The sequence below is a fragment of the Bufo bufo genome, chromosome 9 (genome assembly GCF_905171765.1).
Source record: "Bufo bufo chromosome 9, aBufBuf1.1, whole genome shotgun sequence".
NCBI lineage: Eukaryota > Metazoa > Chordata > Amphibia > Anura > Bufonidae > Bufo > Bufo bufo.
In genome coordinates, this window is record NC_053397.1 from 20,527,559 (window position 1) to 20,551,892 (window position 24,334).

Here is a 24,334-nt window from a genome sequence, read left to right on the forward strand (position 1 = left end):
GAGGAGAAATCAAAATTGACGAGTTGCGTTTTTTTTTTTTTTTTTTGTGCGTCCCTCCACCAAAATCTTTTTTATGAAATGTGATCAAAAGGTTATATACACTCCAAAATGGTATCCTTAGAAACGACGGGAAGGCTGGGAGTAAAAAATGGAAACGCAGAAATGGGAAAATTGCCTGGTTCTGAGGGAGTTAATCAGATTTCTAAATATTCATTACAGATTTAATGTAATTTTTCTTCAGCAGAGTGCAAGTCCTTCACCTAGCTGGTGGTGCTGCTGCTGAATCTGACATAACTCAGTCGGAGCATTGCTCCTGTTCCCGACGTCTGCACGTCCACATGAGGAATGTCTGAAACTAGGAGTTTCTGTCGGGCTGAAAATGAAGGAATGGAGAATACAGCCTCAGGGCTAATGCAGACGACGTGTTTTGCGGTCCACAGATGCCGCCCGTGTGCGTTCCGCAATTTGCTGGCCATTATAGAAATGCTTATTCTTGTCCGCAAAACGGACAAGAATAGGATGTGTTCTATTTTTTATTGTGGGGCCACGGAACCGAGCAACGGTCGCAGACCCAACCCACGTTCGTGTGCGTGAGCCCTTAGTGCAACTTTTTAATTCCAGATAACAATTGTTCCTTTTCAGCATTTTATTCTGTGTCCACCTTGGCTCAGCGTGGTTGGCCTCTAGACAGAATCAGTCTCCTTCCCCCTCTGGCAGCTGATGATATAGCTCCTCCTTATTTCCTCAGCGATACTCCCATGCTACTGCCGGGGCTTCGCTCCTTTGGGCATTACAGAAGGCTCTTTCTATTAGCTGTCCTGCAGTAGGCAGAGTCACCACTACGCAGAGACTTTGCTTTGGGGGAGAGGAACTGATCATGTGTGTCCACCAGCACTCAGCTGCATACAGTTTGAACACAAGGTGGCGCCATGCTATGTAAATATGGCAAACCTCCTTAGTTTTTTATGATCTGGGTGGACACAGCAACACCATTCTTATGAGCTTTGCCTCCCACTCCAGAACTTTTTATGTGCCCTAAATTGTCGGGATTCCCCTTTAATTTAATCCGTTTCTTGTGTGTTAGTCATACTTGGGGCATTACACTTGTCACAGGGGTGAACTCGATATAATATATTCTCAAACTCTACATAAAAAACACCAATTTTATTCATGTAACATGTATATAGACTGTACAGTGATAAGTGGACCAGTGATAATTCTGTGAAGGACTATATTAAAGGGGTTTTCCGAGACTTAAATACTGATTGGTGGGGGTCTAACACCCCTATCCAAAGGGTAGGCCATCAGTATCGAAGTCTTGGAAAACCCTTTAAGTCTGAGCATAATCTTCAGTCAAATGCACAGTAAAGGTCCATTCACACGTCTGTATCCGAATGGGTCTGCACCCGTTCCGCACCCATTCTACAGACGTGTGAATGGACCCAAATGATCATGATTCTGTAGCACGCTGCAATAATTCCTTAATCCTGCCTCTCTCTTGATTGGGATCCGTTTTGTGTATACAGCTCCTCTGCAGGGCTGTGTGTCATCATGGTTACTAGTACAAAATGGCCTTAAAGGGATTGGTCCATCTGGAACATTGATTTTATATCGCTATGCAATGTCCAATAGGTGCAGGTCCTACCTCTGGGACCCTCTCCTATCCCAGAATGGGAGCCCTGAAGTGAACAGCACAACCCCCCCCCCCCCCCATTCACCATTATGGGAGTTCTGAAAATATCTGAACTCCCATGGAGAGCAGGCCACACATGTGCAGAATGCTCTCCATTTCGAGGGCCCCGTTCTTAAGGTAGGAAAAGGGTCCTAGAGGTGGGACCTGCACCTATCTGACATTGCATAGTGATCTGCCATCATTGTCCCAGATGGGCCAACCCCTTTAATTGCTTCCATCTTCTGGGTTCTCTTCTGCTGCTCTGTCGCTTGCATGCAGGGTTGTACAGGTTGCATTGATTTAATAATTTGTGTTTTGCACCATAAATTTGGGCCAGTTTCATATGGCTCTAATGTGGCCACATGCTTCAGACCCCTGCGGTTCTGCTGAACTTCATAGGGTGCTATAATAGGTCATCAGTATCTGATCAGAGGGGTTCCGACTCACGGCACTCTCACAGTTCAGCTGTCGGAAAGAACCACAGAGTCTTCCTCAACCAGTGACGTCGCGTTCATCAGTCACACGGTCTTTGTGCATCTTCAAGTGAATAGGACTGCACTGCAATACCAAGCACAGCCTCTATCCAATGGGCGGCGCTGTGATTGGTTTACAATGAAGAGGCCCCCTTCTAAAAGCTGATTTTTGGGAGTCGGACCACCAGCAATCTGATATCAATGACCTGGCCGGAGGATGGCTATGGGAAATGTGGTGACATCTGACATCGGTCACTTCTTCTTGGCAGCTTTTCCTTTTGCTGGTTTCATCTCCACTTCCACCGGGTAGTGATCGCTTACGGCCAGCGCCTGCAAACAGATGTAAGGTTATCCACACCCGGATCACCATCATTGCTTCCCCTGCACCCTCCCATACCATAAAATACACTGACGACTCTTCTGCCATGTCTGGTTTAGTAAATAATTGGATTCCACAGGAAATGACCATTCTGGAACATCTATTCTTCTGACTCTGTGCCATTCCTCTATTATTCCTGCTAGAATTATGTACTGGGTTATACCAGTTGGAATGAAACCCTGTCTAATCAATGCTGCCAGTTGAAGACTCTGCAGGGACCCCTCCCCCCCCCCCCCCCCCCCCCCCCCCCCGCTCCAGCTGACAATTCATTGATAAACTTCTAGTAGGAATAATAGATGGACGGTACATCTGTTTATAGGAAATGATGCTCCAGAATTCTTATCTCATGGGAAATGCAAGGCAGACATGTCGGGAGAGGTGACAGGTCCTCTTTAAAGGGATATTCCAGCTCAATAGCATTTATCATCTATCCACTAGATAATAAATGCTGAACGATGCCCACTGATCGTCGAAATACAGAACTGACGCTAGGAAGAGTTTGAAAGTAGCGGCGGGTTGACCTCGCTCCCTGCAGCTCCATTCATAGTGGATGGCACTGGACAAGTGGGTAGCTGATAAATGCTCCAGGTTGGAATACCCCTTTAATATGGAGCCGTTGTAGTAAATACTTTTATTCTCAATGAAATAATTGTAGAATATCGTTTATTAGACCTCTGCGTTGGGCCTCATGCACACGACCATATTTTTGTTCTGATCTGCGGCCGGGCGGCAAAATTATAGAACCTCTTCTATTCTTGTCCATTTTGCGGACAAGAATAGGCATTTTTACAGTGGATCCTGCAAAAATTGCGGGATGCACACGGACTGCGTTCGTGATCCGAGAGAAAGTGGATACGGTCATGTGCAAAAGGCCTTATGCTATTCCTCCTGGAAAGCTCACCTCCTCATCGGTCAGTTTGTATTCTTGCTGGAAGTTGAAGGGCTTGGCTGAGTCGGGGACGACATGTTGGATCAGATCATCATGTACGACTATCCTGAAGACGAAAGAATAAAAAAATAATATAAGAAATTAAACTTTTCTCTTTTAATTTAAATTTTCTCTTTGTTACAATCTGTTTCCAAATTATATTACCAACAGACATCATTTATGGGGAGGGGGTAGCTCAGAGTCTGCATCACCGGTTCCAGACTGCCCAGAGGTCCAGCAACCTAAAGCTCGCGCCATAGCATATATACAGGTCCTTCTCAAAAAATTAGCATATTGTGATAAAGTTCATTATTTTCTGTAATGTACTGATAAACATTAGACTTTCATATATTTTAGATTCATTACACACAACTGAAGTAGTTGAAGCCTTTTCTTGTTTTAATATTGATGATTTTGGCATACAGCTCATGAAAACCCAAAATTCCTATCTCAAAAAATTAGCATATCATGAAAAGGTTCTCTAAACGAGCTATTAACCTAATCATCTGAATCAACTAATTAACTCTAAACAACTGCAAAAGATTCCTGAGGCTTTTAAAAACTCCCAGCCTGGTTCATTACTCAAAACTGCAATCATGGGTAAGACTGCCGACCTGACTGCTGTCCAGAAGGCCATCATTGACACCCTCAAGCAAGAGGGTAAGACACAGAAAGAAATTTCTGAACGAATAGGCTGTTCCCAGAGTGCTGTATCAAGGCACCTCAGTGGGAAGTCTGTGGGAAGGAAAAAGTGTGGCAGAAAACGCTGCACAACGAGAAGAGGTGACCGGACCCTGAGGAAGATTGTGGAGAAGGACCGATTCCAGACCTTGGGGGACCTGCGGAAGCAGTGGACTGAGTCTGGAGTAGAAACATCCAGAGCCACCGTGTACAGGCGTGTGCAGGAAATGGGCTACAGGTGCCGCATTCCCCAGGTCAAGCCACTTTTGAACCAGAAACAGCGGCAGAAGCGCCTGACCTGGGCTACAGAGAAGCAGCACTGGACTGTTGCTCAGTGGTCCAAAGTACTTTTTTTCGGATGAAAGCAAGTTTTGCATGTCATTCGGAAATCAAGGTGCCAGAGTCTGGAGGAAGACTGGGGAGAGGGAAATGCCAAAATGCCTGAAGTCCAGTGTCAAGTACCCACAGTCAGTGATGGTCTGGGGTGCCATGTCAGCTGCTGGTGTTGGTCCACTGTGTTTTATCAAGGGCAGGGTCAATGCAGCTAGCTATCAGGAGATTTTGGAGCACTTCATGCTTCCATCTGCTGAAAAGCTTTATGGAGATGAAGATTTCATTTTTCAGCACGACCTGGCACCTGCTCACAGTGCCAAAACCACTGGTAAATGGTTTACTGACCATGGTATTACTGTGCTCAATTGGCCTGCCAACTCTCCTGACCTGAACCCCATAGAGAATCTGTGGGATATTGGGAAGAGAAAGTTGAGAGACGCAAGACCCAACACTCTGGATGAGCTTAAGGCCGCTATCGAAGCATCCTGGGCCTCCATAACACCTCAGCAGTGCCACAGGCTGATCGCCTCCATGCCGCATTGCCGCATTGAAGCAGTCATTTCTGCAAAAGGATTCCCAACCAAGTATTGAGTGCAGAACTGAACTTCATTATTTGAAGGTTGACTTTTTTTGTATTGAAAACACTTTTCTTTTATTGGTCGGATGAAATATGCTAATTTTTTGAGATAGGAATTTTGGGTTTTCATGAGCTGTATGCCAAAATCATCAATATTAAAACAAGAAAAGGCTTGAACTACTTCAGTTGTGTGTAATGAATCTAAAATATATGAAAGTCTAATGTTTATCAGTACATTACAGAAAATAATGAACTTTATCACAATATGCTCATTTTTTTAGAAGGACCTGTATATATATGGCATAGGCCAGAGATGCCTACCTGTGGACCTTCAGCTGTTACAAAACTACAACTCCCAGCATGCCTGGACAGCCTACAGCTATTAGGGCATGCTGGGAGTTGTAGTTTTGCAACAGCCGGAGGTTGAGCATCCCTGGTGTAGGCTTTAGCCAGCTGCCAGAACGATCGGACTGCCGAAGGTTCGGTTCTCCGCTATAAAGGACAGCCGGGGACCCTACAGCGAAGACTCAAGCCAGTTTCATCGCTCTTGCATACACATTACTGAATGAATCCTTTTGGTCCCAGTGGTCATGTGACTGGTATTTTCTGACCATTGACTATAAAAAAAATGTCTCAATGCAAAATAATCAGTTCTTATTGTATTACAAAAAAAACCAGCTAAAATATTTTAAAAACATTTTTTTACGATTTTTTTCAAACTATAAGCCTAAAAATTTGTAAAACATACAGTATAAAAATGATAGTAAAAGATAAAAAAAGCTCTGTAAAAATCATGTCGCTATCCCAACACGTCCCAAAAACAGCTAAACCATGCCTGGTCCAAAAGACCAAATTACCCTGGTCCTGGCCCAAGGCTGATACTGTGGATAGGTGATAGGTTTATAATCGTGGGGATCCGATCACAAGAACGGGGGTCCTCATTTTGAATGGAGCGGGGATCCTCATTTTGAATGGAGCAGTGGTCCATTCAAACTGTATGGAACTCTCGGAGATACAGCTTCCACTTGAACTGGTAGAGGGACACTTACCGGTCATACGAGCAGTCGGTCGTATTGGTGGCTGTGGTGTCTTTGTCATCAGCAATTAACCAATGGAAACATTTATCAGTCCTCAATCGGATCGTCTTCATTTTTTTTCCAGAGACGTAGGACCCATCTGCATTGAAATCGCCAAGGAGGATAATATTCTGTAGGTAAAATGGCATACTGTAAGAAAAATTCAACGGTGCCTAGCATTTATTTGCATAAATCAGAACATGTGACTGCATGAAACTTTGTAATATATTCTATCAGAGGAAATGACATCTTCCAGAAGTCTCCAGTTCCTGTTTCTTTTCCTCAGGCTTCTCTGAAAATGATCAGAAACCCCTGCAGACACCAGAAAATGTTTTTTGTATTAATACAATGCATGGAAGACAGAAAGGTGGGGGATGCAGCTGCAGATTCTTTCTATGTCTATGACACAGCATGCCGTGAGAGGGTGCAGAGACGGAGACTGCTTATTAGCTCAGTGTAATAAGGTTCCCAGAATTTGGACCTCATCTACTAGACATTCATGGCATGACCCCTTTAAAACGCAGACTACTTTGCTTAATGCAAACTGACAGCAACATCAGGACTGTTGGGTAAAGGGCAGCAGCAATGTTCATTTCCTGACGAGATCTACGGTCTCATATTCTAGTAGACCCAATAGTTATAAGGTGAACATGTCAGAAGATGCAACATTCATAATGGCCCCAATAAGCAATGAGCCCATGACCATACCCAGTGACGTAACTAAAAATAAATGGGGCCCACAGAATTTTTTTTTTAAAACCCTCCCTTTTTAAACAACTTCTTTGCAACCCTCTCCTCCTGTGGCTAGTCAAAATCTCTCTCTCAGACCAGGCCCGGCAGCCGCTCCGTCCGTTTCCTACAGTTTCTCTGTACATGTCAGTTTGTAATACTATTGAGGCGACCCTGACAATAAAACCTTTTATTCCTTCTCCTGGGTGGGCCCCTTTTGATTTCGGGCCCCAAATCAGTCGCTTCCCTTTTAGCTACGCCCCTGACCATACCATACTTCCACCAGGTAGCCTTGACCTGGCCTTAAAGAGATTTTTTCACCCAGGATATAAAATGAACCTTACATTAGTAAATAAGAAGACCGAGCAGCAGCCAAAGTTTGGTCATTCTGTTTCATTTACATACAGAGATATCAGTGATATTTTTTGTTTTATGGAGGCAGCCATCTTGTGACTACAGGAAGTTCAGCCATTTTATTTTTCACCATTCAATTACCTTCTCTAAAAGTGGACATTTAGTTAGAAACAACGTAACTGTTTTACCACCATTTTTTGAGAAACTCATTTCAAAGTGACAACCATTTTCTCAGCACTTCCTGTTGTAACTTGTACAAAATGGCTGCCTGGTCTGAAAAGAAAAAAATGCCAATATCTCTGGAAGGAAACAAAGTATAATCACCAAATTTTGGCTACGAATCCAAAGTCTGATGTGCTAATATAGGGCTGATTTTACACTATGGTTGGAAACGCCTTTAAATTGTGTATTTTGCCTGTCCTGAAGGTCTTTGATTGTAAGCTTTGCTGGTAAATTGATGGCTCCGGACTTGTTTGTACATTACCTGAGTCTCCCACTTTTCTTTAACCGCGAGGTAGACGTCATACAGCTCGTCAATCTCCTGGACGGAGTCTTTGGGAGTCGTGTGCACCGGAATGAGGACAAAATCTTTCACAGCTGTAAGGCGAAGACATATGTAAAATTATAGCGACATTCGTCAACCTCGATTAACCCTTTCTCTGACAAGACAAAAAAATAGACGTCCTCGGAGCTTGTGGAAGAAGTGCTTACTTCTTTAGTCTTGACCTTTTCTAACTAGCCTGCTCCTGCGAGGTTCATTCATGGATAAGGATGGCGAAAAAGTGCCAGTGGAGAAAAGGGATTAACTGCAGTTTAATTTTGTGAAATCACTTAGACCTGATAATCCAGAAAGTCTGATAATCCACCATATATTTCTAATACAGAGCTGCGATAAAATGTGGAATTTTACAAGACAGAAAACTGAGCAGAGAGAAACGAGCTAAGAAACTGGTGAACAGAAGGGCCCTGCTGTAATATTAAGGAGTGTCCGGTGGATAAAAAAAATAAAAATAAATGCTCAGTACAATGTAAAATAATTTAAAAAAGTGACTGATCCTCCGCTGCTCCCGCTCTGATGTTTTCTGGTCCCTGCTTCAAGGAAATTGTCGACACACAGGAAATGACCAGTCAGCCAATCAGTGGCCACAGCAATGACCCGCCTCAGTCAGTGATTGGTGGAGCAGCATTTCCTGTGTGTCGTGAGGGACCAGGAAGTATCAGAATGGGATCGGAAAGGTATGTATGATTTATTTATTTAAAAATACATAATTAGATCTATAAATATATATTTTTTTTTTGTCCAAGCTATGCCTGCGCTATGGAGTGGCGTAGATTTCAGCTGTAATTTATACCAACTCTGCCGTAAATTATAATAAATGTGTTGGGCTGAGAAGTGTTGTGAGCTTGAGAAAATTCAAAAATTTTTGCACAAAGTGACTTGCTTACAGTGCACCCCACAGCAGGCTATAGGTGGCATATTACGGAGCCATACAAAACAGATCGGTGATACACATGAGGGCATGAGCCCCTTACAGGAGGATAATTATTATTAATGTTTTTCTTCACCCTTCTATATAATCATGCGATAATCCAGAATATCTGACAATCCATGATTTATCAAATCCCATTGACTCCAAATTAAAGGGGTTTTCCGAGAGTTTAGAAGGCCATCTGTCAGCAGACTTGTCCCTATGACACCGGCTGACCTGTTACATGTGCGCTTGGCAGCTGAAGGCATCTGTGTTGGTCCCATGTTCCTATGTGCCCGCAGTGCTGAGAAAGATGATGTTTTAATATATGAAATGAGCCTTTAGGAGCAACGGGGGCGTTGTCATTACACCTAGAAACTCAGCTCTATCTGCAATGGCCGTGTCCTCTGCACTTTCATTGACAGGGCCAGGGGTGATGATGCTTACACTGCCTGGTTTTGTCAATCGAAGTGACAGGAGCAACCTGAGCGAATCGAGAGACCTGAGCTTTTAGGTGTAATGGTAACGCCCCCGTTGCTCCTAGAGGCTCATTTGCATATCATTAAACATAATTTTTCTCAGCAATGCGGGCACATATGAACATGGGACCAACACAGATGCCTTCAGCTGCCAAGCGCACATGTAACAGGTCAGCCGGTGTCATAGGGACAAAACTGCTGACAGATGCCCTTTAATATTGATGGACTTTATTGATAGATCATAATATCTGATCGGTGGAGGTCTTACACCCGACACCCCTATGATCAGCTTTCTGAAGAAGCCGCGACACTCTGCTGAGTGCTGCAGCCTTCTCACAGTTTACTAAGCACAGCGCCGTCCATTTTATAGTGGCTCAGTTTGGTATTGCAGCCCAGGCTCATTCACTTGAATGGGACTAAAGTGCGTCTAGGTCATGTGACTGATGTGTAATGATGTCACTGGCCTAGAAATTGGCAACAAAACTCACCGGATTGCCATGGCCTCTCCACCGATCAGATATTGACAACTTATGCTGAGGATCAGCCATCACTCCTGGAAAACCCCCTTTTAGGGTCCATTCACACGTCCGCAAAACATGGACACTGGCCATGTGCGTTCCGCATTTTGCAGAAAACACATGGCCGGGCTTGTGATAGAGATGCCTATTCTTGTCCGTGGACAAGCATAGGGCATGCTCTATCTTTTTAGCGGGGCCGTGAAATGGAACTACGGATGCGGACAGCACACTGTGTGCTGTCCGTATATCTTGCGGCCCCATTGAAATGAATGGGTCCTCACCGGTTACGCAAAATTACGGAATGGATGCGGACCCATTCATACGGACGTGTGAATGGTCCCTTAAAGGAATCTAGCTGTCATGTCTTCTGGCCCCAGTCCAGACCTTACATCAGACCTTTTACTTCCCACATTTTTGGTGACTTATTTTTCATACCTGTCTTTTTGGATTCAAATCTGACGATGAAAGGTTCTCGTGCGAAGGAATCCTCGTCTCCCACCTGCATGTCCTCATACTGGTACTGCTCCTTCACCGACACCAAGTCCTCCCTGGAATGGAAAGACAGATGACACTGAGACGCCTCAGACAAAACTGTAGAAGAATATCAGTCTTCATTCTGCCTGTAATCACAGAAACAGCGCCACTCTTGCCGTAGGTTGTGTCCAGTATTGCGGCTTATCCCATTTACTTGAAAGCGGCTGATTTGCAATACCAGACACAACCCATCGGGCCCCGTGGAGCCAGGGGCAGAGCTAAAGGGGTCACAATTGCGGCCGGGCAACTAAGCCACAGGGCTCCCCTTGCCAGTGACGCACCCCCAATTATGTATTACCGCCCGCAGGACAGCGATACAGTTAGACGCTGCGTAAGGACACGGGAGAGATGTCTCCTTGCCGTTCCCCCTGACAGGCTTCAGGCCTAGTGCCTAGATGACATAATCATCATCGCACCACCTAAGCCGGGCAGCGTACAGAGCGGGAAAGGGGCCGGAAAAGGCCTCCACCACATCGCTGACAGCCGCATGGAGGTAAGTATTTGAGTTGTTTATTTGGCTGTTGGGCCACCATGGGAGGAAGAAGCACCATGGGGGCATCTACTGGGGGCACTAAATAGGGGCATGTTCTTGTACTGGCACACATTATGGGGGGCACTATGGGAACATTGGCTCTATTGGGGGCACTAAGAGGGGACATTTTTTGTACTGGCACGCATTATAAGGGAGTATTTTTTGTACTGGTGCACATTGTGACGGGGTATTTTTTGTACTTTCTAATGGGGTATTTTATTGTAGTGGCTCATATTGTAAAGGGGTATTTTTTTGTACTAGTGCACAGTATATGGGAGCATTTTTGTACTTTCTAATGGGGTATTTTATTGTAGTGGCACACATTGTAAAGGGGTATTTTTTGCACTGGAGCACATTATAAGGGGGTCATTTTTTACTGGCACACAAATATAAGGGGTATTTTTGTACTAGTGCACATTAGGGGGCATTTTTCTACTGGCCCACATAATAAGGAGAATTATTACTACTGTAGCTCTATGGGGAACATTATTACTAGTATGGGCACTATGGGGGCATTATTACTATTGAGGACACTGTTAACACTATGCACTCTGGGATATAATTATTTCTATTGGTTAGATTTTGGGGAACACTATTACTGTTGGGGGCACCCTGGCACAATATCGGTTTAGCACAATTATTTTTGGGGGACATTATGGTCACACCAGTAGTGTCAGGGACTTATTAAAGGAGGCACTATCTGTGCGGTACCAGTGTTTTCAGGGGGGCTGTTTCTGCAGTATAAATATATATAGTATTGGGGGAGGTAGGATGATGGAAAAGTAGGAAACTAAGATGTCTGTGTCAAACTCTGCAAGAGATAGCTAAAAGAGGTCATCATGGCGGTCTGGTCCGCGTGGAGAAGATGAGGAAAGAGAACATTTACATCAGAGGAGACATCACTGCATGTAAGAGGTATGTGGCTCTGTATGTAATGTTTTCCAAGTATGTCTTTAACAGTAGGGCTGGAGGGAAGGGGTTAGGTTGGAAATTTGGCATTGGGGGAGGTGTTGTTTCAGATTTTGCCTTAGACAGCAGAAAGACTAGGTGCATCCCTGCCCCTGGCCACAAAGCACTGAGGGAAGGAGGGGGCCCAAGCTGAACTCTTGCTTTAGGGCCCATGAGCCTTCAGCTACACCCCTGGGTGGAGCTGTCTGTCAAATTTCATACAACCCATAGAATACCTGGATATCATGAAGTTCTGGTGGCTGCTGCAGTAGTGATGTATATTACCTGAAGATGAAGAGGTATTGCTCCTTGTAGTCGTTTCTTCCCAGGGGTTTGCTTATTATATATTTATAAGAGGCGCGGTCCTCACATGTGCTAAACAATGGAAGGGACAGAAAGGATTAAGTTACAAGGTATTGTCTTCTCCGTTCACATCTAAAGCTGCTGGTCTCTTGTTTTCAGAGGGCGGTGCATGGTGGAGGCTGAGATGGCCATTATACCATCTGCAAGAGAATGTTCAGTGCCAGAAATTTTTGGGGCACAGACACGCCCCTTTTACAGAGCCCCACCCATTTTGTGTGCAACGCCCTCCCCCATGTACCTCCCCTTTGTACTGGGCCCTGCCCCCTAATGATGCACAATCCCGGGGTCACATGCATTTGCAGCACTTCCAGGAGAAAGCAACCCTCCGTCCTGTGCCCGGGAGATTTGCCAGGGGTAGGTTCACACCTCCATTTAACGGACTCGGCGGGCTCGAATGTCTGTGAGTGTGGATATATTATAGCGTTTGTCACCTATTTAACTGCTCCACGAGTTTTTTGGCTGCTTTCTCCTTTGCATCAAAGACTTCAATGAGGACGATGATGTCATACCGCGACACAATCTGGAAGAGAGGGGAACAGATGAAGGTACAAGTTAGGCTACATGCATGCGACCGTGCCGCGTTTTGCGGTCTGCAAATTGGGGATCCACAAAACATGGATGCCGGACGTGTGGGTTCCGCAATTTGCAGATCGGAACTGGCCGATAAACGGACAAGAGTAGGACATGTTCAATTTTTTTTTACTGGGCCACGGAACTGAGTAACGGATGTGGACAACACACGGTGTGCTTTCCGCATCTTTCGCGGCCCCATTGAAACGAATGGGTCCGTATCCGAGCTGCAGAAAATGTGGACCCAAACAACGGTCGTGTGCATGAGGCCTTAGCTGCACATATGGGGTTGCAATCACAACAGTCCCAAATTTGCAGGGACTGTCCCAGACCAGAAAATGGGTGGGGCTTATGTAAGCCTCGCCCATAAATGGGCTTCCTTGCATGGTTTGGGGGGCGTTCATGGGGGCAGGACCTACTTGTCCCGAATGCACCATCTGTATTATTGGTAAGTAAGTAATGAATCTCTGTGCCCTCAATTATCTAATATTAAAAGGACATAAACATTTAATCAATCATCTTATTTTAAGCGACACATTATAATAAATCACAAAATACTTTGGGTTATGTGGGGACCACGGGGTAAGGTACAATCAGGGTATATCCCCAATGATTAGCTGTAACCTGCTTGGAAACTTGGCAGCAAGTGTTCAGTAATCCTGCACTGCCCCCACAGGGGAGTTAAAGCATTGCACAGCTCCTAGTGAAATCAATGGAACATGAATGTGCTGGGTCCTCCAGAGTGAGGCCTCATGCACACGGCCGTTGTGTGCCCGTGGCCGTATTGCGGCCCGCATACGGCGGGTCCGCAATACACAGGCTCCTTCCCGTGTGCACTCCGCATAACGGATGCGGACCCATTCACTTGAATGGGTCCGCAATCACGGAGATGCTGAACGGAAGCACAGATCGGAACCCCAAGGAATTTGAATGGGAGCGGACCCACAACGGCCATGTGCATGAGGCCTGAGAAATGTTTTCCGTGGCCAGTGCTTCGTTTTAACCTACCTCAGGAGCTGTCACGGTCTGCACCTACCTTGGTAATGATTGGGAACACTTTGCTGTCGGTGCATTTCTTGAGACCAAACCTGCGGACATTGAACGCTGCAATCTTCATTGCTTTTTTCCGTCTGCTCGGAAAGAAACGAAAACAAGACATTTTCTTACAACAGAAGAAGTGGTGGAAACCACAGTCTCAGCTGACACGTCTTCCACTTCCTTCCGTGCTGGAAACTACTGAACACAAGCTTACAGGGGCGGCCGGTCAGGCAGTTATGGAGATAGCCGAGCGCAGTACTCGCCCACTTCCAGAACTCCCATGAATGGAGTGGCTGCGAGCAAGCCCGAATGGATGCGCCGTTCATTTCTCTGATCTAAAGGCTCATGCACACAAACAGATTTTGTTTCCGTGTCCATTTTTTTTTTTGTCCCGTATGCGGAACCATGCACTCCAATAGGGCCACAAAAAAAAAGGAAATGCTCCGTTTGCATTCAGTTTCCATATGTCCGTTCTGCAAAAAAATAGAACATGTCCTATTATTGTCCACATTACGGACAAGGATTGGACTGTTCTATTAGGGGCCAGCTGTTCCATTCTGCAAAATACGGAATACACACGGATGCATTTTTTGCAGATCCGTGTTTTGCGGACCGTGTCGTGTGCACGAGCCCTAATAGTAATCCCCTATTCTGTGGACAGGAGATAACACCATATAAGCATAATACCCCTTTAACCCATAGGATACCAGCGCCGTATATGTACGGCGCTGGGAACTGGGTCAGAAAGCCCAGCGCCGTATAGCTACGGCGCGCTGAGAGGGCGGGTGCAGTAGCTGCGCCCGACCGATGAGCTGCAGGGGGCTGGCAGTCACTGATAGTCGGACCCCTGCTGTATGCTCCGGCATTGGTGAAAACACAGATGCCGTGCATTAACTCTCGCGACACGTGCAGTATCCTGACCGGTCCCGTCTGTCCGTAGGGTCCCCGCGCTGCTGTGAGGGGGACCCGATGGCTTGGACGGTAGCCCGATGCCTTCCTTAGGCATCGTGGCTGCCATCTGTGTGAACCTGGGAGATTCAGCCCCCTGGATCTCACAGGCAGGAAGCTGTAAGTGTATTACATTGAGTAATACACTCACAGCCAATGCTTTACAATACAGATGTATTGTAATGCATTGTAAAGGGGATCAGACCCCCAAAAGTTGAAGTCCCAGAGTGGGAGAAAAAAAGAAAGTTAAAAAAGATGTAAAAAAAATTTAGTTTTACAAAAATAAATAAAAGTTTCAAGTAAAAAAAAAGCGTCCTTTTCCCAAAATAAAGTTAATATTATTTTTTTTTAACTAGGGAAAAAGAGAAAAGTAGACATATTAGGTATCGCCGCGTCCGTTTCAAATGGCTCTATAAAAATATCACATGACCCACCCCGCCAGATGAATGCCATAAAAAAAAATTAAGAGTGTGAAAACAGCCATTTTCTGGTCACTTTGCCTCACAAAAAGTGTAATACCAAGCGATCAAATAGGCGTATTTATCCCAAAATGGTACCAATCAAATTGTCATCTCATCCTGCAAGAAATGAGATCCTACCTAAGACAATCACCCAAAAAATAAAAAGAATATATGACTCTCAGAAAATGGCAACTCAAAAACAAGATTTTATTTTGTCCAAAAAGGCTTTCACTGTGTAAAGCTTAACAAAATTAAAAATAATAGACAAATTGGGTATCTCCGCGTCCGTAACAACCTGCTCTATAAAAATATCACATGAGATGGCCCTTCAGGTGAATGCTGTAAAAAAAAACTGCCAAAATAGCTTTTTTTTTTCACCTTGCCTCACAAAAAGTGTAATACCAAGCAATCAAAAAGTCTTATGTACCCCAAAATGGTACCACTGAAAACGTTACCTCATCCCGCAATAAATTAGTCCCCAAATCACTTAAAAAATAAAAACCAATGGCACCCGTAAACCAATCCATCAAAATCTGCTCTGCAAAAGCCATATGACACTCCTTCCCTTCTGAATCCTGCCATGTGCCCCCAAAGCAGTTTAGCACCACATATGGGGTGTTGCCGTATTCAGGAGAAAACGTGTAACAAATTATGGGATGTTTTTTCTCCTATTACCCCTTGTGTAAATAAAAAATTTGGGACTAAAGCAACATTTTATTGAAACTTTTCATTTGCACAGCCAAATGTTTCCAAATTCCATAAAAAGCTAAGGGTCAAAGTGCTAGGTACCCCCTTAATATATTCTTTAAGCGGTGTCGTTTCCAAAATGGGGTCACTTTTTAAAGGGTTTCGACTGTAGGGGTACGTAAGGGTCTTTTCAAATACAAAATTGTGCCTAAAAACTAGGGATGAGCGAATCGATTTAGGATGAAACTTCCAAAGTCGATTTGCATCAAACTCCGTACACAGGAGCTCCGTACAGTATTAGAATGTATTGGCTCCGATGAGCCGAAGTTATTGCTTCGCGAAGTCTCGCGAGACTTCGCACAATAACTTCATAAATTAATTTGTACTGTAAAAAAACATTTTCCGGACTTGGGTTCGGTTCCAAGTTACCACTTGGAACCGAACCCGAGTTCGGGAAATGAAGTTATTGTCCACGGGTGGTATGTGGTATTTCAGCTCAGACCCATTAACTTCAACGAAGAGCAGTACCAGATACGACCCACAGTCAGATGTGGCGCTGTTTTCAAAGAAAGCGTCATCTTTCTAATCTTGTAGTTGCACACAACTCTGGGAAGAAAATATTAAATTCTCTGCTCACCCCCCCAATCACCGGATGCACATGTTAACCCTGTAAAGACCAGAAGGTTAGTTTTTCAGGTGTTCCAGAAAATAACATGGATAACCGAGCCTTAGGCGATCAATGACTGATCGGTGGGCTCTGACCTCCTGTAACATTCCACTGATCATCATTGCTACATAAGAGATGCTTGGGTCCCCAAGAGATCACAAAAGACTGCTTGGGAACATTCAAACTTTACATTTATAGATTATAATGAGTCTAATTTGCAAGAGTGGCGCTATTTAAAAAAAAAAAGGAACAATTTTTTCTCATCTCATTACCGTGGCCCAACTTGAATTGCCAGATTTGGGGTGCAGTTATGCAGTTAGGCTTTAAGGCATAACTCATTTGAAGATATGCTCTTTTTTAGTCTTTTTGCCACATTTTCCTATCATGATGGATTCTTGTCCATTTTACTTCTTGCTTTCTTTTTTCTTTATCCTTTTTTGCACAAAAAGTAATTTCAGCTTATAGAATTCAAAGAATTGTCTACCTTAGATCAGAATCAATGGAGCTATTATGTAAAATGACAAAGCATTCAAGACGTCCCAAGATACCACAGCGTCATATTACAGGCTCTTAACTAAAATAATGATTTCTTAGCAGAAAGAATATATATATATAAAAAAAAAAACACTTTAAAAAGGAAGAGCATCTCTCTCTAAGGGCTCATACACACAACCGTATGTATTTTGCGGTCTGCAAAAAAAGGATCTGCAAAACATACAGATGACGTCCGTGTGCATTTCGTATTTTCTGGAACAGAACAGGCGGCCCCTAATAGAACAGTCCTATCCTTGTCTATAATGCGGACAATAATAGGACATGTTCTATTTATTTGCGGAATGGAAATACGGAGACAGAATACACACGGAGTAACTTCCATTTTTTTTGCGGACCCATTAAAATTAATGGTTCCACATACGGTCCACAAAAAAAACGGAATGGACACAGTAAGAAAATACGTTTGTGTGCATGAGCCTTAAAGGACCTAGAACCTCTGTGCATTAGGGCTCATGCACGTGGCTATGGACGTTTTTGAGGATCCACAAAACATGGACACTGGCAGTGTATGTTTCGCTTTTTGCGGAAAGGAACGTCCTGCCTTCTGTGGAACTGTCCTATCCTTGTCTGCAAAATAGTCAAGAATAGGACATGTTCTATTTATTTGTGGGGCCGCAGAACGAACATACGGATGTGGACAGCATACAGTGTTCTATCTGCATCTTTTGCAGCCCCATTGAAGTGAATGGGTCCGCATCCGATCCAGATGACCGCTGAGGGTTCCAGCAGCAGGACACCCTATGATAACCTTTTTTTTGGTGATTTTTTATATATTTTTGAAAAATTCTGAAATCTTGCAGTTTTCACTCTGGCCACAGAGCCTGATAATAGGCTGACACCTCAGCAGTTATCTCATTACCATCACAGGCAGGATTTCAATAACACAGATAATCCAGGAAACCCCATGCATGATAGGTGATGGTCACATCTTATCTACTCCCTCCTTGCACAATGATCTCAGTACAGAGCATGCCCACTACCTGCTCCCATAGAAATCATTGGGTTATTTCCAGTCTACAGCTTCCAAATAAACATTATCTTTCAATTTCTATCCATTTCCAAGATACTTTTTTTTTTTCCATTCAGAAGCAGTAAACCCACATAGACCCAGTCCTGCTCATAGAGCTGAGGATTTGCTACAATTGTATCCAGTCTAGACAATACTTTATGAGCCATTTACATCAGCAACAGCTGCACAGTTTTCTACAATGTATCGATCTTGAGTTCTGACTGTTTAGCATTGTCTAGACTGGATACAAGTGTATCCACTTCTCTGCAGGACCAGCTATGGACAGCATGTTCTCATTCACTGACAGCAAACAAATATCTTGAAAACAGAAAAGAACTGAAACACGAAGTATATAAAAAAAAAATAGTAAAACTGTTGTATAAAAAGATAAAATCCCTTCAAGAAGAAATATCTGATCAAGGAATAGAAGATGCACAGATTAAGGAATACTTTAAAGGGCATCTGTCAGCAGTTTTGTACCTATGACACTGGCTGACCTGTTACATGTGTGCTTGGCAGCTGAAGGCATCTGTGTTGGTCCCATGTTCATATGTGCCCGCATTGCTGAGAAAAATGATGTTTTACTATATGCAAATGAGCCTCTAGGAGCAACGGAGGCGTTACCATTACACTTAGAGGCTCTGCTCTCTCTGCAACTGCCGCGCTCCGTGCACTTTGATTGACAGGTCCGGCCATGGTGATGTTTTCACTGCCTCTTGGTGTGTCGGCAACGCCCCGATTGCTCCTAGAGGCTCATGTACTAAAACATCATTTTTCTCAGCAATGCGGGCACATGTGAACATGGGACCAACACAGATGTCTTCAGCTGCCAAGCGCACATGGAACAGGTCAGCGAGTGTCATATTTTATGAATATATAAATATATATTTATATAAATATCTATCTATATTTATAGGCCCAGTTTGTCTCCAACTTTCTAATACAGTGCAGATATTGGGGATTCAACTATAGGGGGCACTATTTCTATACATGATCTCCCTTGGAATCCAGCAGGGCACACATTGAAGCAAATGATGACCCCCATCCCAATCACAGACCCAAAGTCATTACAACAGAGACAAATAATAAAGCACAGTTTCTAGTAAATTAATGTCCTGTTTGTGAAAGTATTGAATCATTTCTTAATAATTTTAATAGTCAATTGGACTATTTCTACAAACTGTATATAATAGCACTCTCCAGTGAATGCTATGCTGAATTAGAAAAAGCAGTGGACTCTGAACGGCACTGGTACTAAGACCACAGATACTGAGGCATTAAATATATTTTAGGAATAAAATAATAATAATAATAACAAAAATAATAAAAATATCCATATAAATAAACATACATGGGTTGTCCATAGACTACAGGTCGAGTATATGCAGCAATTTAGTGAATTAATAAATCCATGTCTATCTGTATAGAGAGCTAGTTTGCATTAATCCAATTGAATAATTCAGAGTCAGGACTTACTGTTGTGTCTGGACGGCTCTGTAAGACTCGAAGGCAGAAAGAGCAACCTACAGAATGGAGGATCCCTCGGATAGTTCTCGCTTTTTATCGAGCAAACAGGGAGAACCGGTTTTTAACTTTACTACAGCACAGAAGGTATGTCCTTACAATATACACTGCCCCGCTCTAAAAAACACAATAAACTGTCTATATCAATGGAATTTCGCCTGGTAGCACGAAACCTCTAATTGCAGTGGGTGTGTTTTGTCAAGACTTGATAACGATCAGAGAGTCTCATTCCACTGTTCCTCATCTTAAACTGGATGTCCTGTGTTTTTTTTGGGGGGTTTTTCTATTTAAAAAAGGTATCCTAAAAGTAGTTGTTACATTTCAAGTTGGTTTGGCCATTATCCTGACAAACTAAGTAGAAGATGCTGGATACTACTATAACACTGCTCCTATGTACAAGAATATAACTACTATAATACTGCCTCCTATGTACAAGAATATAACTATTATAATACTGCTCCTATGTACAAGAATATAACTACTATAACACTGCTCCTATGTACAAGAATATAACTACTATAATACTGCCTCCTATGTACAAGGATATAACTACTATAATACTGCCTCCTATGTACAAGAATATAACTACTATAATACTGCCTCCTATGTACAAGAATATAACTACTATAATACTGCTCCTATGTACAAGAATATAACTACTATAATACTGCCTCCTATCTATAAGAATATAACTACTATAATACTGCCCCTATGTACAAGAATATAACTACTATAATACTGCCTCCTATGTACAAGAATATAACTACTATAATACTGCTCCTATGTACAAGAATATAACTACTATAATACTGCCTCCTATCTATAAGAATATAACTACTATAATACTGCCCCTATGTACAAGAATATAACTACTATAATACTGCCTCCTATGTACAAGAATATAACTACTATAATACTGCCTCCTATGTACAAGAATATAACTACTATAATACTGCTCCTATGTACAAGAATATAACTACTATAATACTGCTCCTATGTACAAGAATATAACTACTATAATACTGCCTCCTATGTACAAGAATATAACTACTATAATACTGCTCCTATGTACAGGAATATAACTACTATAATACTGCTCCTATGTACAAGAATATAACTACTATAATACTGCTCCTATGTACAGGAATATAACTACTATAATACTGCTCCTATGTACAAGAATATAACTACTATAATACTGACTCCTGTGTACAAGAATATAACTACTATAATACTGCTCCTATGTACAAGAATATAACTACTATAATACTGCTCCTATGTACAAGAATATAACTACTATAATACTGCTCCTATGTACAAGAATATAACTACTATAATACTGCTCCTATGTACAGGAATATAACTACTATAATACTGCCTCCTATGTACAAGAATATAACTACTATAATACTGCTCATATATACAAGAATATAACTACTATAATACTGCTCCTATGTACAAGAATATAACTACTATAATACTGACTCCTGTGTACAAGAATATAACTACTATAATACTGCTCCTATGTACAAGAATATAACTACTATAATACTGACCCTATGTATAAGAATATAACTACTATAATACTGCTCCTATGTACAAGAATATAACTACTATAATACTGCCTCCTATGTACAAGGATATAACTACTATAATACTGCCTCCTATGTACAAGAATATAACTACTATAATACTGCCTCCTATGTATAAGAATATAACTACTATAATACTGCCTCCTATGTACAGGAATATAACTACTATAATACTGCTCCTATGTACAGGAATATAACTACTATAATACTGCCGCCTATGTACAAGAATATAACTACTATAATACTGCTCCTATGTACAAGAATATAACTACTATAATACTGCTCCTATGTACAAGAATATAACTACTATAATACTGCTACTATGTACAAGAATATAACTGCTATAATACTGCCTCCTATGAACAGAAATGTGACCCTAAGCAAGTTGGAGAAGTTTTGCTTTGTCTGGACTTGCCCTTTAACCACCTCCCGACCGCCTAACGCACGGATGCGTCCGGAAGGTGGTTGATTCATTCCTCCTGGACGCATCCGTGCGTCATCTCGCGAGACGCGAGATTTCCTGTGAACGCGCGCACACAGGCGCGCGCGCTCACAGGAACGGAAGGTAAGAGAGTTGATCTCCAGCCTGCCAGCGGCGATCGTTCGCTGGCAGGCTGGAGATGTGATTTTTTTAACCCCTAACAGGTATATTAGACGCTGTTTTGATAACAGCGTCTAATATACCTGCTACCTGGTCCTCTGGTGGTCCCCTTTGTTTGGATCGACCACCAGAGGACACAGGTAGCTCAGTAAAGTAGCACCAAGCACCACTACACTACACTACACCCCCCCCCGTCACTTATTAACCCCTTATTAGCACCTGATCACCCCATATAGACTCCCTGATCACCCCCCTGTCATTGATTACCCCCCTGTCATTGATCAACCCCCTGTAAAGCTCCATTCAGACGTCCGCATGATTTTTACGGATCCACTGATAGATGGATCGGATCCGCAAAACGCATCCGGACGTCTGAATGAAGCCTTACAGGGGCGTGATCAATGACTGTGGTTATCACCCCATATAGACTCCCTGATCACCCCCCTGTCATTGATTACACCCCTGTCATTGATTTCCCCCCTGTAAAGCTCCATTCAGACGTCCGCATGATTTTTACGGATCCACTGATAGATGGATCGGATCCGCAAAACGCATCCGGACGTCTGAATGAAGCCTTACAGGGGCGTGATCAATGACTGTGGTTATCACCCCATATAGACTCCCTGATCACCCCCCTGTCATTGATCACACCCCTGTCATTGATCACCCCCCTGTAAAGCTCCATTCAGACGTCCGCATGATTTTTACGGATGCACTGATAGATGGATCGGATCCGCAAAACGCATCCGGACGTCTGAATGAAGCCTTACAGGGGCATGATCAATGACTGTGGTGATCACCCCATATAGACTCCCTGATCACCCCCCTGTAAAGCTCCATTCAGATGTCCGCATGATTTTTACGGATGCACTGATAGATGGATCCGATCCGCAAAACGCATCCGGACGTCTGAATGAAGCCTTACAGGGGCATGATCAATGACTGTGGTGATCACCCCATATAGACTCCCTGATCACCCCCCTGTAAAGCTCCATTCAGATGTCCGCATGATTTTTACGGATGCACTAATAGATGGATCCGATCCGCAAAACGCATCCGGACGTCTGAATGAAGCCTTACAGGGGCGTGATCAATGACTGTGGTGATCACCCCATATAGACTCCCTGATCACCCCCCTGTCATTGATTACACCCCTGTAAAGCTCCATTCAGACGTCCGCATGATTTTTACGGATCCACTGATAGATGGATCGGATCCGCAAAACGCATCCGGACGTCTGAATGAAGCCTTACAGGGGCATGATCAATGACTGTGGTGATCACCCCATATAGACTCCCTGATCACCCCCCTGTCATTGATCACCCCCCCTGTCATTGATCACCCCCCCTGTCATTGATCACCCCCCCTGTCATTGATCACCCCCCCTGTCATTGATCACCCCCCCTGTCATTGATCACCCCCCTGTCATTGATCACCCCCCCTGTCATTGATCACCCCCCCTGTCATTGATCAACCCCCCTGTCATTGATCACCCCCCCTGTCATTGATCACCCCCCCTGTCATTGATCACCCCCCTGTCATTGATCACCCCTCTGTAAGGCTCCATTCAGACATTTTTTTGGCCCAAGTTAGCGGAATTATTTTTTTTTTTTCTTACAAAGTCTCATATTCCACTAACTTGTGTCAAAAAATAAAATCTCACATGAACTCATCATACCCCTCACGGAATCCAAATGCGTAAAATTTTTTAGACATTTATATTCCAGACTTCTTCTCACGCTTTAGGGCCCCTAGAATGCCAGGGCAGTATAAATACCCCACATGTGACCCCATTTCGGAAAGAAGACACCCCCAGGTATTCCGTGAGGGGCATATTGAGTCCATGAAAGATTGAAATTTTTGTCCCAAGTTAGCGGAACGGGAGACTTTGTGAGAAAAAAATTAAAAATATCAATTTCCGCTAACTTGTGCCAAAAATTTTTTTTTTCTATGAACTCGCCATGCCCCTCATTGAATACCTTGGGGTGTCTTCTTTCCAAAATGGGGTCACATGTGGGGTATTTATACTGCCCTGGCATTCTAGGGGCCCCAAAGCGTGAGAAGAAGTCTGGTATCCAAATGTCTAAAAATGCCCTCCTAAAAGGAATTTGGGCACCTTTGCGCATCTAGGCTGCAAAAAAGTGTCACACATCTGGTATCGCCGTACTCAGGAGAAGTTGGGGAATGTGTTTTGGGGTGTCATTTTACATATACCCATGCTGGGTGAGAGAAATATCTTGGTCAAATGCCAACTTTGTATAAAAAAATGGGAAAAGTTGTCTTTTGCCAAGATATTTCTCTCACCCAGCAAGGGTATATGTAAAATGACACCCCAAAACACATTCCCCAACTTCTCCTGAATACGGCGATACCACATGTGTGACACTTTTTTGCAGCCTAGGTGGGCAAAGGGGCCCATATTCCAAAGAGCACCTTTAGGATTTCACAGGTCATTTACCTACTTACCACACATTAGGGCCCCTGGAAAATGCCAGGGCAGTATAACTACCCCACAAGTGACCCCATTTTGGAAAGAAGACACCCCAAGGTATTCCGTGAGGGGCATGGCGAGTTCCTAGAATTTTTTATTTTTTGTCACAAGTTAGTGGAAAATGCTGATTTTTTTTTTTTTTTTTT

At 43.4% G+C, this 24,334-nt stretch overlaps 1 protein-coding gene across 1 annotated transcript; it reads right to left on the bottom strand.

Moving 5' to 3' along the window:
• Positions 1-2,087: 2,087 nt before the first annotated feature.
• On the bottom strand, positions 2,088-13,809 carry LOC120978483 (deoxyribonuclease-1-like). The gene is made up of 8 exons (XM_040406636.1): positions 13,652-13,809; positions 12,477-12,565; positions 11,968-12,057; positions 10,104-10,216; positions 7,687-7,799; positions 6,093-6,250; positions 3,426-3,519; positions 2,088-2,475 (listed from the first exon to the last, which is right to left on the bottom strand). Exons 1-8 carry the CDS (start codon positions 13,772-13,774, stop codon positions 2,398-2,400), a joined length of 858 nt encoding a protein of 285 aa, XP_040262570.1. The 5' UTR covers positions 13,775-13,809; the 3' UTR covers positions 2,088-2,397.
• Positions 13,810-24,334: the final 10,525 nt, after the last annotated feature.

Bases quoted from the DNA above. Each gene is read 5' to 3' on its own strand.
- LOC120978483 (XM_040406636.1), bottom strand. From the start codon at position 13,774: ATGTCTTGTTTTCGTTTCTTTCCGAGCAGACGGAAAAAAGCAATGAAG. The intron at 6,251-7,686 runs GTAATGTACAAA...TTTTACCTACAG, and splicing joins AAGAAAAGTGGGAGACTCAG to AATATTATCCTCCTTGGCGA. The intron at 3,520-6,092 runs GTAAGTGTCCCT...TTTCGTCTTCAG, and splicing joins ACCGACTGCTCGTATGACCG to GATAGTCGTACATGATGATC.